Genomic DNA, 14907 nt, shown 5'->3' with positions numbered 1-14907 from the left:
GCATGGTGCGCAGCGAACGTCACAATCGTTTGCTGGATAAATGAGGCGAGGAGGCACCTGACACAACTTCAATGAATTCTTACACCAAGCAGAGCAGAGTCTGACCCTGATCGTGACCAGTCATTTTGCAGAGTCACTTAACCTTGCCGACCCATTTAAACAAACATGTGCATTTTGGGGATTTGCTAGACTGGTGTGGCTTCAGTAAACCATGACCAGTCAAGGCCAAAAAAGAAACAATGTGGTAAGACACCATCTCAGGATTTGAGATGAACCCCCTCGCATTTACAAATGCTTAAAAGCCACATTCAATGAGGCTTGAAATCAATAAAGTTCTGTTAAGTGCACAAATCTAATAGCTTTAAATTTCAAGGGTAATGGAACTGCTGATCGGCCTATTCGTCGTAGAGAGAAATCACTGCTGAATTAGAAAACAAGAACAATTTGCTAGGGAACCTCAGGTTAGAAAGAATATGAGCTTGATGAGTTTGAGGGTGTTTTTGGGATTCTTGCAGAATCCTTGTGCAAAGTCATAATTAAAGCCAAATATACTTGATTAGTGTTAATGCTGGAGGAAACATTTGGGAAAACACTTCTGTCGGAAAATGCCAGTGATTTTCACCTCTAAGTTCAGTTGCCAGAGGAACGATTGACCAAAAAGAGATCTTTAACTGGGATCGAGCACACAATTACCCTTAGTTGAGAGAGGTCACTGCAATATTTTCTCTTTCTGATTTGAATGTTATTTTCAGGAATAACCAGTCTAGTATAAATACAGTCAAACAAAAACTATTAAAGGGGTACAATAGGGAACAATGGAAGGAGGATATTTTATTTTTTTGTGGTCTTGGTGTTGTCAAAGTTAACCCTTTGATGCATGAATTATGAAAGCCTGAGTCAAGATTTTTTTTGTTGTGTTTTTACTCTTCTTAGGGCATGAACACTTTTGTGAGTCTCCATACTTCTTTAAGGATGCAGGACTGGTATTATCATCTCATGATACTAGTATTAATATGTGTTCAGCAACAAGAATTGACAGTCTCTGCATAAACCTCAATGGGAGGGAGCAGCAGAGAGCATTCTAATAGCTGATATGCAATTCCACCATAGAAACCACTGCATTTAGGAGGAAATGACTTTTAAACAGCTGTCCATTGTAGTGACCGCTATGCACCAAAGGGTTCAATTTCATTTTGTATTTCACTGCCTAGAGGAATTATTTGTCTGAAAAGATCCATACTACTGATTTGAAATACTGATTTCTTTTGGATGTCCAAAGCTGATATGTTGGGTTAGCTTTTTTAATATGGAGATTTCTGTTCTGGTGAGATTTATAGGACATGCTTGGCAGGCAAGGCGGAGAACACAGTATCCATCATAACAGATCATTTCTGCTTTGTAAACTGAATTTTCTGAAACGTTTTCTTTTTGAATCTGTGGAACGGTACATTATAATTTGTCATGTGGCTATCCTGGTTACTGTTCCTTAGTGTCATGTAAGCCCATATGAGCACCAAATAAGATGCGGGACACTTATAAATAAAAGCACTGCCTTCACTTGCTCTATATTTTGGCAGGATGACTTCATTGGCAAATATTTGCAAAACCTTGTGTACTTTTTCCTCGGGCAAACCGTTGTGCATAATCACTTTGCAATCAAAAAGAAGCAGGAAACTGCTTTTCTTTGTCTCTAATCTAAATCCCATCCTGATTTAGTAAATGCATAAATAAATAAACTCGCCAGTAGTACCCTGAGAAATTGGCTGCAGATTACAAAAAAAAAACAACAACAACAACAACAACAACAACAACAACAACAACAACAACAAAAACCTCCTGGGCTGGCAGCAGTGTGTCAGCTTTGTGATGGTCATAGCTTCAGTGTGGATGGATAACAATGCAGAGTGACATGAGGGTTGAGTGCTGTTACTTTTCAGACAAATGGTATCACCAGCAGTGACTGCCGTTTTGAAGACAATATCAAAACTAATTTCTCAAGTAAGTGAGGTCAGCTGCCCGGTGTCACGCAGATGAGCACGGGTCTGATCAGGCTTCAGACTGGGTGTGGATGAAATGATTTCCCTGCTGACCCTTCCTCGGTCCCAGTTCAACCAAACCTCTACAGCATGATATGAGGGGATCACTACACTAACTAACCCCAGAGACATGCCCAGCCTCACCCGGCCTACTTTCCTCAAACAACCAAACAAATTTCTACAGCAACACTCAGTCTAAACAGCACAAAGGATGTATCAGATACTGTGTATTGGTAAATTAACATACACACTAATAATTCCATCTTAACTTAATTCATTCAATACTGAAACTATTGTATTATCGCCTGTTAATTCACTTAAATTTCTGCTCAGTCCCTCCATTGATTGCTCCATTTAATTGCCTATAGGTTTCTTCTGTTTTTCTCAAACTGTGTATAGTATGTTTAAGGTCAAACAACACAGTAACTGAGATGTATTTACAAAGAAAACAACATGGCACAGTGCAGTGCAGTGGAGTGGCAGGCAATTATTACACAAATTCACATAAACCAGGTTATTAGGGCACACACATTACTTTGATCCATGGTAATATTATAATCTAAATATCGCCTGACATTAATTAGCCCCAGTGCTTCGTATTCATGGGCATGTAAACGGATACAGTGCCACTCACTGAGATACTGATTTTATGTCAGTTTACCTCTAAAATTGAACGGTCTTGTTGCCATATGTGTATGCGTGTGTGTGTGTGTGTGTGTGTGTGTGTGTGTGTGTGTGTGTGTGTGTGTGTGCGTGCGTGCGTGCGCGTGCGTGCGTGTGTGTGCGTGCACGTGTGTGTTTCCCTTCATTCTTGGGGAGATTATACTCATAACTTATTTATATGAGGTAACTCTTAAAAAATATAGAGTTATTACTGCTACCATCTACAAAACAGGGGATTTTGGTATGACAACCAGTCTTATAATCATCTTCATTATCAGAAATAAACATTTGACATCTGTAACAAAGAGCTGGAGTCAAAACAGGAATTGCACTAGGACTAAACCACTATTTAGCATGTTAGGGGGTGCATCAATCTTTAAAACACAGTGTTTTACATCTATAATTAACACAAGTGCTTCCAAAATATATTATACCACTTAGAAGTTTTGTTTCCAGCGATTTTTGAGGGGGGCAACTATCTCTCTGTCACCAAATTGCTAAAGGTCATTCTCAAGCAATTCTGAGAAAATTGTAATTGTTACAACCACCACTTCCACCTGTACCACTGTTCCACTGTTTTGGTCAAATAGTGGTGCTAGAAAAAATGTCATGGAGCCACCAAAGTTGACAAGTATTATCAACTAGCCAATCTGAATGCCGGCAATTCCAAAAAAAAAAAAATAATAAAATAAAAAATAATTGAAATGTAGCTTATTCCCCATAAGCTATTTACTAAGGAGCATGCTAAGCATTTACCGTGTGCTGTAATTTGACAAACGCAGCTGGCCCTAATTGAGCAAGTGATCTACTATGACATCCCATTTAAATTTCACAACACGCAGTTGGCTAATTAGAATTGTGGGGATGCTAATACAGATCCATCAGAGGATCTGAACAGTATTCAAACATGGATGGAGGAAAACCAGGGAAGGAGGAGAAAGAGGAATTTCATAACTGAAGAATTTTGACTGATAAGGTCAGTGAAAACAGCAAGTGAAATATCCCAATTGCTAAAGGAACTAGATTTTGGGAAAAAATCAGTGCAATCTTTCGCCAAATCAGTAAATGCATGCTGATTTTAGTTATCAATCAAAACAATATGCATGTCAGTGGAATTTCACAAGTTTTCCTTGTAACTTTTCCCATTTTAGAGAGCCCTCAAGGTCCTGTGCCACCTGTTGCTTAAGGAAGATGAGCCTGGATGACCTTATGCTGGAAGAGGTTTTTAAAAAAATTCTAAGAATAATGGAGGAGAGATAATAATAATAATAATAATAATAATAATAATAATAATAACAATAACTCTACAAATTGAACAAGACATCTCACACATGGAAATGTCTCCTTCTCCTCAGTCCTCCAATGTCAGCGAGGCTATGTTGAGGCACTCATGACAGCACACCAAGGGCATCAAGGCACTGATGATGGTGTGCAGGCAACACCGTAAAACCCTGTTGGCACAGAGCCACAGCCCTCTTTATCTTACTGCAAATCAAAGAAAGGTTGCCTTAGGCCTTGAGAACAAAATGTGTAAATACACCAATAAAATTGAGTAAATAAGCATTTATTCCCCTGTCTTTTATTTGTGGCTTTTCTTCATTGCTGTTTAAAAATTCAAGATGTGCAGTTGCTGTTATCCAAAATGTTGGGCAGCAATCAATTATTTGCGGTCCATTGATGTTTGTCCATTGATTAAATAGCTGATGTAAGAATAAAATGTGTTTAAACAGGCCTATAAGCTATTCTTTCTTCCATATACAGTAAAAAACACACTCTTGAGTTCTTGAATGGTGATTTTATTAAATCTGTTTCAACTGAAATAATTTCTGAGGCCCTCTCTGGTGTCCCGTCCATCATCGAGTGCTTCTCTTTCAAAAAGGACTTCATCCTCTCCCTTGGCACCCCCCTCAACTGGCAAACCACTTTGTAAATATAATGTCAAATTGGGTAGGATGTAACATGTCACCACAATCTCACACATTTTCGAGAGTGAATAGGATAAAGCAAGCTTCACCCAGTCTTATCCAAGCGGCAGAATATTGATTTCAAGATCCCAAACATGCCTGTGTTGCATCTCAAGTCATGATACACACAGCAATTGATCAGCTCAGGAGGTCACTGTCACCTGATGAAATGAATTCAAACATGCATAGCCTATGTTAGCAGTCAGTTTACCAAATGTGAAGCTATTCTCTTGCACAACTAATATAATATCAGAGCATTTCTCACAAACGATGCTGCAGCCATAGTCAAAGTCACTGTGCCACTGCACCAACTTTTCCTCAGCATAAAATTCAACACACTATTTCCAAGTACTTGAACAACTGTTCCATTTAGTAAAATGCTCAGCATTGTCAATTTGAATGGACACCTCCCCTATTTTGCGCCTTCACAGCGGCATGCTTCAAAATGCATATTAATATGCCCTAAAATATGTGGCTCAGCCTGCATGCATAAAAATGCTTTTGCACACAGATTTATTCTGTTGATTAGCTTGCTGGTTTTACACATGCAGATGTATTATCACCACCGCAAACATTTAGTAGATATGGTCGATAGTGTGGTTTTAACTGGTAGCACTGGGAGAATATGCATGGGGTCCCCAAAATTGACAGGCTTCATCCTGCAATAGAAATACAGGCAATTTTGCTATTTATTATGCATCCACTTACTGACTGCTAACTTATCCGCTGGTGAGTACACTGTTCATCCTGTGAAGCTGTAGTCCCTCAGTGGCATTGTATCACTGTCCCTTATGCCTAAGATTAGGTTGATAAGAGACATAATGAGCTGTTAAATGCTTAGGAAATTGGCTCCAGTTGTGAGTGATAGTTCACCTGTCAATGTAATTAACTCATTCATTTGCTCAGACAGCCCATGCAACCACTTCTGTCTCTTTTACAGACCACTAGAGGGGCTGCTTCTAAGTCTATTTTAGCCAAGGTGTTGTCAACATATTTGGGAGAGACTGATTGCATAGCGAGTGACTGAAATTGTTCTTTTACAATACGTGTAATTGATTTCTAGAGTAAAGGGAAGGAGACATTAGTTAAAGGTCAGATTTCCTCTTAGTTGACATGTAGAGATCTACCATGATCGAGTTTGGGGGACTGTATGTAATGATGTCAGGGACCTTAGTGCAGACAAAGTGGTGTGTCCCCGGTTCAGGTTCCCTGGTGCAATAGAAGCCATAGGATTGCCAAATTTGGCAAAGGTAATAAAGCTCTACTTGACTGTGGCCCTATGGAAATAAAAACAGGATTAACCCCAAGTACAAGCATGTTATGTATATGCCAAAAAACTTTTGGCATGACATTTCTGCATTCAGAGGTAACCCACCAAGCTTTGTTTGGCAACTCAGATGAATTCAAAACAGACATCATCCATTGTGAATGATTAGGCATATGTACTGAGTTACAGTTTTGTAACTCTGCATATGTGCCAAGTCACAATTTTGTAGATTACATGTTATTATCATAATAACCCTTAAATTTGTGTTTTGTGATTGCTTTCTGGTGTTAGAGTGTGGCAGAGACAAGCTTGTCTCAGCACAGCTTTAGGGTGGGGGACAAATAACTGCTCTTTTTCCAAGCATGCTGGTGTTAGATGCAAAAATGAAAAAAGTTTAGAGCAACATACCTGAATCATCAGCTTGATTGTGACATAAACCACGAAAGGAAACCATGTTACATAAAACTTAGGTTATGGCTTTTACATATTTGCAGAGCTCATTATTTTTTTTACATTTGAGCTTGAAAGTCTAAGGTAAATGTGAGCTCAGTCTATGGCACTTCTGAGATTAATTGGCTCCACACTGAGCCACTGAAATATATACATACACTATATTGCCAAAAGTATTCGCTCATCTATCCAAATCATTGAATTCAGGTGTTCCAATCACTTCCATGACCACAGGTGTATAAAATCAAGCACCTAGGCATGCAGACTACTTCTACAAACATTTGTGAAAGAATGGGTCGCTCTCAGGAGCTCAGTGAATTCCAGCATGGTGCTGTAATAGTAATGTAATAGGATGCCACCTGTGCAGTAAGTCCAGTTGTGAAACTTCCTCGCTACTAAATATTCCACAATCAACTGTTAGTGGTACTATAACAAAGTAGAAGCGATTGGGAACGACAGCAACTCAGCCACGGAGTGGTAGGCCACATAAAATCACAGAGCGGGGTCAGCGGATGCTGAGACGCATAGTACGCAGAGGACGCCAACTTTCTGCAGAGTCAATAGCTTGAGACCTTTAAACCTCATGTGATCTTCAAATTAGCTCAAGAGCAGTGCGTAGAGAGCTTCATGGAATGGGTTTCCATGGCCGAGCAGCTGCATCCAAGCCTTACATCACCAAGCACAATGCAAAGCATCGGATGCAGCGGTGTAAAGCACACCGCCACTGGCCTCTAGAGCAGTGGAGACGCGTTCTCTGCAGTGACGAGTCACGCTTCTCCGTCTGGCAATCTGATGGACGAGTCTGGGTTTGGTGGTTGCCAAGAGAACGGTACTTGTCTGACTGCATTGTGCCAAGTGTAAAGTTTGGTGGAGGGGGGATTATGGTGTGGGGTTGTTTTTCGGACGTTGGGCTCGGCCCCTTAGTTCCAGTGAAAGGAACTCTTAATGCTTCAGCATACAAAGACATTTTGGACAATTTCATGCTCCCAACTTTGTGGGAACAGTTTGGAGATGGCCCTTCCTGTTCCAACACGACTGCGCACCAGTGCACAAAGCAAAGTCCATAAAGACATGGATAAGCGAGTTTGGTGTGGAAGAACTTGAATGGTCTGCACAGAGTCCTGACCTCAACCCGAGAGAACACCTTTGGGATGAATTAGAGCGGAGACTGCGAGCCAGGCCTTCTTGTCCAACATCAGTGTTTGACCTCACAAATGCACTTCTGGAAGAATGGTCAAAAATTCCCATAAACACACTCCTAAACCTTGTGGAAAGCCTTCCTAGAAGAGTTGAAGCTGTTCTAGCTGCAAAGGATGGGCCCACATCATATTAAATCCTATGGTTTAAGAATGGGATGTCACTCATGTTCATATGTGTGTGAAGGCAGCCGAGCGAATACTTTTGGCAATATAGTATATATATATATATATATATATATATATATATTTATTTATTTTTTTTTTTTTTTTTACAGGTCAGGGTAAGACCATGGAAGTAATGTACTATCTGTTACTGGGGGAACAGTTGGAGGTGTACGAATGCTCCCATATTGTTTCATGGAGCCATTTTTTTTTAATTTAACTTGTGCACACTTGTATATGCACTGTGACAGGTGGGGTGATGGGGGACTTAAGGTAGTGTTCAACCGTGGAGCTGAGGTATAAATTCTGTCTGTGCTGCATCTTTAAATTCACTACTGTAATGTTCTGCTTAAAGCTGGCTCAACATCTGTCAATGGTAGCCTACAGCTCAGAGAAACAGGCTTGTTACCAAAGGGTTAGAAGAAGATATCCCAGACTGCCAGGAGAAAATATGAGCAGGGAAATTAAAAGAGAAATGTCCTTCCCTCTCTAATAACTCCTGCTGAGATGTCTTTGATTAAAGCACCCAAAGTTGCTCCTCGGTGGTTGTGGTTGTCAGTCAAGCAATAGAAGACTATGGTGTGGCAGGCAGCTCTCAGGTCAAATACAAGTGTAAAGCAGTGATTCTGAAAAGCGCATACTCAGTCGACTTTAACTGAAGAAATAAAGTTTACAAACCCACAGCGATAAGATCTTCCAGCTTTTAGTCACACGGCAATTTCTGCTCTCTGCACCCTGCCACCATATCACTCACAGTTCCTGTATTGATCTGTCTCAGTGATAGAAGGTGTATCCTCTGGACCTCAGTTCAAGCGTTGTGTTTCAATTGGGGGAGCTGTTCAACGGAGGACATGACTGGTACTTCGACAGTGCTGTGGTTGTACACAACAACACTGTAGACACAAGATGTGCTTAAGGGCTCATCCTCTGTGGACTCTTTCCTCCATACCTCACAGGCAAACTTCAGCAGACTCAGCGCTGATGTCACTTCCAACTGCAGTCCACATGTCAAAAGCTTTGTCACATAAAAATGGACCGTGAATCACCACCTATGTGTCACCAGCTCTGTTATTAATGAAAATTTTTAAATTCCAGGTACCTCCCCACATGACAGATAAACATTACTCTATCCTCTGCCTGGTGCATTCTTAAGATGGCATTTTAATGGGGTCTACAAGAATTTCAGAATAAGGTCACAAAACTTTTCCGATGTTTTATCTCAGAGGACCCGACTTTACTTACCCTAAACTCTTTCTTATGAGTACACAGTTCTTACAGGTGATACGGGATTGCAGGAAACCCGTCTTCGCTATTTGGCTTCGAACTGTGAAGCACTGATCTGTTCGACAGCCATGACCTAAGCCTGGTCAAGGTTCAGACCTGGTGGTGCCCAATGAGACTTATATCCTTAAAGGCCTGGGGAACTGGGTGGCAGCCCAAACGAATGCATCTATTTCTGAAACACTTTTTTTGGAGCTCATCTATTTCCCTGGGATACCAGCTGAGGACTTACACAGACTTTATAGCCCACAGTTCCAGGCTAGAAAGTTGCAGCGTTTTCAGTTCAATGCCCTGCCCTTTGGGATGCTACTTGATGACCTGGCAGGGAAAGCTTACACATCCAGGATTTACACTGGCAATCCACGGAGCTTTAACTTCAGTACACAGGACATCAGTGATTACAAAGATTTTGGATTCTACACTCTTAGCAGCCAACACCATGACAGCCTGAGGTCCAGTTTCCAAACCCCGGTGTACAACACTGCATATTTTGCCTTTCACAGCATGCTCTGAAACACAACCATGAATATCAGTGATGAAAACTCCTCAAGCAGTGGTGTAATGTGCCCTTCCCTGCCTGCTGTCAGTTTGGGGATCCAGGAGAGGATGAGTGCTTTGCCGAAGAGTTGGAGGAAGACATTCTTTACAACAAAAGGCTTCCAGGGGACTACCTCATGAAGCTGATTGAGAGAGTAGCAAGAGTGTGCAAAGCTGTCATCAAAGCAAAAGATGACTACTTTGAAGAATCTAAAATATAAAACATATTCTGGTTTGTTTAACAATTTTTTGTTTACTACATAATTCCATGTGTTCTTTCACAGTTTGATGTCTGCAGTGTTAATATACAATGTAGAAAATAAGTTGGTTGCCTTCGTCTGTATTTTTTTGTCATTATTATTATTACTTGTTTGTTGTTTTTTTGTTTTGTTTGTTTTTTTGTGGGGTTTTTTTGTGGGTTTTTTTTGCTTTTTGCTAACACTCACTTTACAACATCAAATGTTCATTGTTTGAGCCCTAAATTGCATTTCTGGGGTAAAAAAAAAAAAAAAAAAAATAGGCTATTTTTAAGCCCACTTAAGATTAGCTGTAGTGCACATCAACAAAGGAACACTGTGACAACATGGGGAAATTATGAATGAGCATGTGTGAGAGAAGCATCTATGTTCATGAGCAAAAGATAGTCTTCCTGGCTGAAGCTCCGTGTGAACCAAGGGAACCGGTGCAGAGGGAAAACAGTATGCCTTGAACCGATGTTCTACACTTGTAGACAAGCCACTTATTTATAAAAAATAAGTGTAACTAATGTAGTAAATATTTTCTAACTGAAATGTTTAGGCCTAACTCAGCCAAAAGAAAAGGTTTCAGGGATGTAGGAAAGGTTTTCACTGTGGCACATTTTTCAGCCAAAATGCCACCAAGGTCCCCAGAGTATATTCCCAGATTCTCTGTGGAACAGCTTGTGATTAGTACCAATAAATGCTAAGACATTCTGTATCATTTAACTAACTTTGGAGATATGATGCTCTGGGCCCAACTGCTTACAGACCAACAGATCGACCAACAGACATACAGACCAACTGACTGACACAATCATGGCCAAATAGATTTAAGATGATCAGTCTGATCTCTTAAATCTTGATTTATTTGTTCTAAAATATTTCATGAAAGAGCACTGAGGACCATAATCAACTCAATTCTTATTCTTATCAGGAATCAACCATAATACCCAATTTTGTTGGGCTTTTTTTGTTCTGATAACACTTCAAAGTATGATGCTCACCTCTATCGCTACAGCAGCCAAGGCCGAAAGTTAACTGCTGAGGTGGTAATTAACTGGCAAGCGAAAGGCCTGATATGCTGATGGGAATAAAAGGTTTCTTAACAGGATCAATGCAACACAATTCCTCACATGCATGAAGGCAACTTTTCAACCGTGAGAAGTGACAAAGGATTAACTATACACAAGTTTGCACTGCTTGTTCACCATGTCTCTGTCTATCACCAGCATTAAGACAGGACAACTGAAGCTTCACTTACTCTTAGTAGGGACTGTGAGGTCTAAGATGAATTGTCACCCCTGCAGTGTGTGTTTATAGATCAGCTCTGACTGAGTGCTCTCTCAGAAAAGGTCCTTCACGGCCGGATCAATGAAGCAATTATATCATTGTTACCTTCTTCTACTTCATTATGGGAACTTCACAAAAGTAAAGTAAGCTTCACACACCGTCGACAAGCTATCTGAGGTTACGGCCGCCTTCATATTGTGCAGTATGCATGTGTGTGAGTGTGTGTGTGTGTGTGTGTGAGTCTTTGGATAGTGTGTCTTGTCAACACTGTTACCAGCATCTCATTCAAAATGAGACACTCATGAACAAATATTTACCTTGATAAATACAGACAGCTCATTAGACGTCTCACTGCACAACAGCACGGTAAAAATAAAATCAGCAAGGCCACGGGTGACAGAGATATCAAGGTATTTCAGCATGTGTTCTGTCCTGTGTGTGTGCGTGTGCGGATGTGTGTGTATGTGTGTTACCTGTTACAGTCTACATGCAGCAGTAGGTGGGAAGCGCTGATGGTGAGAGCTATCTTATGCCACTGGCCATCTGCAAGGCGATAGGGGAAGGACTCCGAGCGAGGCTTGCCTTTGAAGCGGTAGTGATAGCGGATCTCCTCTCTCACCCCACTGCTCTCCAGCTCAAAGTAACTGCAGGACAGGAGATGGCAGAGGTCAGATGTTAGTGATACCCAATGTCTCCATTTGAGGTTATGAAGCATCTTAGTACGGCAGGGAACATGCAAGAGTTTAAACAATATGGATTCTTTAAGTCCAGTGCTAATGTTGATATTTTTAGACCGGATTTCCATGCCAACCTGTTCAAATGCTTCTTCATAGATTGGCAATGTTAAACAAGCATACAGGGAAAAATCCAGCCTCGAAGAAGGAGAGCACACTTCTTTCTCCTATTATATAAATGTTAGAAAGAACTAGATAGAGAGAACTGTTGTTCCTCTCTATTCTATGTGCAACATTTTTGGGCGGTTTGCTGACAGAAAAACAGAATTACACCCTAAAAGAGCAAAACAGCACCACAAATTAAATGTAAATTGTCAATTCCTGCTTTCAAACAGTGTAAATGTGTTTATGCTGGATTTTTCCCTTTCATAAAATGTCAGTATTGGCCTAACCCTAGGATACACACAGCAGAATTTCATTACCCACCTGCCAAACAACAATAACGTGTGTATAGTTGAAGGACAACAAGTTGGTATTTTAAACACACCACCCTACTAAGGTGATTGCTCAATTTAGGGCTTGTGTATAGAGTTGCTTGTAAATATGTCTAGCAAAACAGAAAATTGATCTGTGAAACACTTAAGGCTCCTGTGAAAAAAAAGACAGAGCTGTCCGTCTCTATTTTGCTCAATATTCACTTTGTGGTCTGACTGTAGGCATATGATCTGCAGCTCCTCTCTGCAGTATGTGCACCATGTGTTCCCAGCCCTCATCAGCCATGTTAAATTAAGAGCCGACCAGCCGCAAACACCACAGGACCCCAAGAGCCGCAGGCAACCAGTCATGGCATTTCAGATTCCCTCTGGCTGCAAGTAACCCCGACACTGGAGGTCTTACTGCTAGAAACATGCACACACCCTCGGCCATGGAGAAAAAGTGGAGACGAAAGTGCATGTGACAAACACACACACACACACACACACACACACACACACACACAGTTCTCAAACATATAGCCCAAACTTTGCTGGAAACTACATTCAGACATTTTATATGTAAATATACAGTCACACATACAGATGGATAGAGCCCAAAAGCTGACCAGTCTTCATGCATATTTATGAAAAGGTTGGGTAAAAATAATTCATGGAATATCAACCGAGGTTATGGGATAGAAGATTTATCTCTCTCTTTTGAAAATGAATGAAAGTGAGAACACCTCACAAGAACTCGCATGAACAAAAATACCAAGCGCTTCATAACATAAAATCCACATAATCTTCACATTGGCCAAGCATGAATTAAAGAGTGAACTTTTTTGTCTGTCTAGTAGCTCAAAGACATGATGTAAACATTACAGCCTCTGCATATTAGAAATGAGCAGGCAGGATTTCTCTTACGGCGTTCATCAGTATCTGGAGTCTTGTAGAGTTCAGCCCACCGAGCCAAAGCCTTTCCACAGAGCTAATGATATCCCATCAGCCGCCCACACAGCAGGTTGTGTTAATATTAAAACAATTATCACCGAGTAAATTAACAGGCATCACAGGAAAATGTTTTTCTAGGACATTAAATTGCATTTACATGCATCAAATGAGAGCAAGAGAGAGAGAGAGAGAGAGAGACAGAGAGAAAGAGAGAGAGAGAGAGAGAGAGCCTGCAGATGGGATTTATATGGCATGTCATCAGTCTGAAATTAAATGAATACATCACTCTGTGGCTGTGTTGGGCAGTGACCTGACAGCTCATTTCAATCATACTGGAGGAGAGCTGCTGATACTTGTCAACTGGAGAAGAATCATTTGCATTGAACGAACAGCAAAACGGGAACAAGAGCTCTCCAGCTTTGCCTCTTCCACTGATGCAAGCCTCCTCTGGGCTTTGAGAGGCCTGGAATCACTCACTGAGCAAAAACACTGTTATCCTGATTTGACTCATAAAATAATCATCAAATGCATTAACTCCACTTCACACCGAGCATTTACTTTATGACACATTTAGTGGTAGCTATTGTATCCCACAGTACTGCATATTTAGTAAAGGGGAATAATGTATTGGCCTGCTGTCCATTGGTAATTAATCTTTTGGCTGACAGACATTGAAAATGATAGCTGTTTTTCAACAGTTCTCTGCATATACACATCAAGCCTTATTTTTGTTTTTGAAGGCTATTTTTGTTGTTCAATCTTCTGTAATCTGCATTTTGAAATGCTGCCTTGTAACTGATCCTAACTGTATGGATTTAAAAGACCCACCAATCATTAATGTGTGATTCCAAATCTTTCAAAAAAATATTCATGTTTGCACATCAAAGACCAAAGAAACCTTTGAACAGTAGTGGTAGAGGGAGGCCCCATGATTACAATGTGTTTAGATGTATGCTAATTGGGGAATTGCATTACTTTATATTCAAAATTCAGCTATTTCTTCAACAAAAATGTATTGTAATTATAAAAGTATGTTTGCATACCATCCTGGTGTTTCAGAGTGCAGGCTGTATATCATGCATAAGGTGTCACCCTGGCTTTGAATCTGGCCCTTTGAATCTGCTCCCTCTCTCTCCCAATCTTTCCTCTCTCTGTTTTCAGCTATCTAATAAAGATATTAATGTCAAAAAAATTTAAATGTGTAAGTGACATTTTTAAAAGCATTTTGTGTTTCTGTGTTTCCAGACATGTTAAAGCATAATACAGATACTTGTATAACAATCACACCTATTGTGTCTCTTCTTTTGTCTGAACTACACTATGTAAAACTGACTTTTTTTTTTTTTTGTCATGGAGTCACAAGTAGCTCTTTCATTTGACAGAGATTTGGTAACCTGTCGTTCTAACTAAACGTATCTTGCTCCAAACATGCTTGTTGTGAGCTTCATGGCATAAGTTATAATCAAATTTAAAAGGATGAATGTGTAAGGAGAACATAAACAGCTCAAGAACAGCCGATACATAGGAAACCAATTCTGTGGACACTGTGTTCAACTACACTATAACTATAGTTAGGGTGATATCAGATTTTCTGTGGCAGGACTTTTGTAAATGCAGTCTGAAAAGACATGCTCATATGAATTTTTGGTGCCCACACACTGACAAGCTCCAGATGATGTGATAACAGAATCAGAATCGCTTTATTCAACAAATACAGT

At 40.3% G+C, this 14907-nt stretch overlaps 1 protein-coding gene across 1 annotated transcript in view; it reads right to left on the bottom strand.

Moving 5' to 3' along the window:
• The window catches only part of LOC115354625 (protein kinase C-binding protein NELL1), a 227583-nt gene that overhangs the window by 168483 nt on the left and 44193 nt on the right, over window positions 1-14907 (bottom strand). The window contains exon 4 of the mRNA XM_030045058.1: window positions 11562-11732. Within this exon, the coding sequence (XP_029900918.1) occupies window positions 11562-11732 (171 nt within the window). The remainder of the gene's footprint in view (window positions 1-11561; window positions 11733-14907) is intronic.

The sequence above is a fragment of the Myripristis murdjan genome, chromosome 3, assembly GCF_902150065.1.
Source record: "Myripristis murdjan chromosome 3, fMyrMur1.1, whole genome shotgun sequence".
Taxonomy (NCBI): domain Eukaryota; kingdom Metazoa; phylum Chordata; class Actinopteri; order Holocentriformes; family Holocentridae; genus Myripristis; species Myripristis murdjan.
This window is presented reverse-complemented; position numbering and strand designations above follow the sequence as displayed.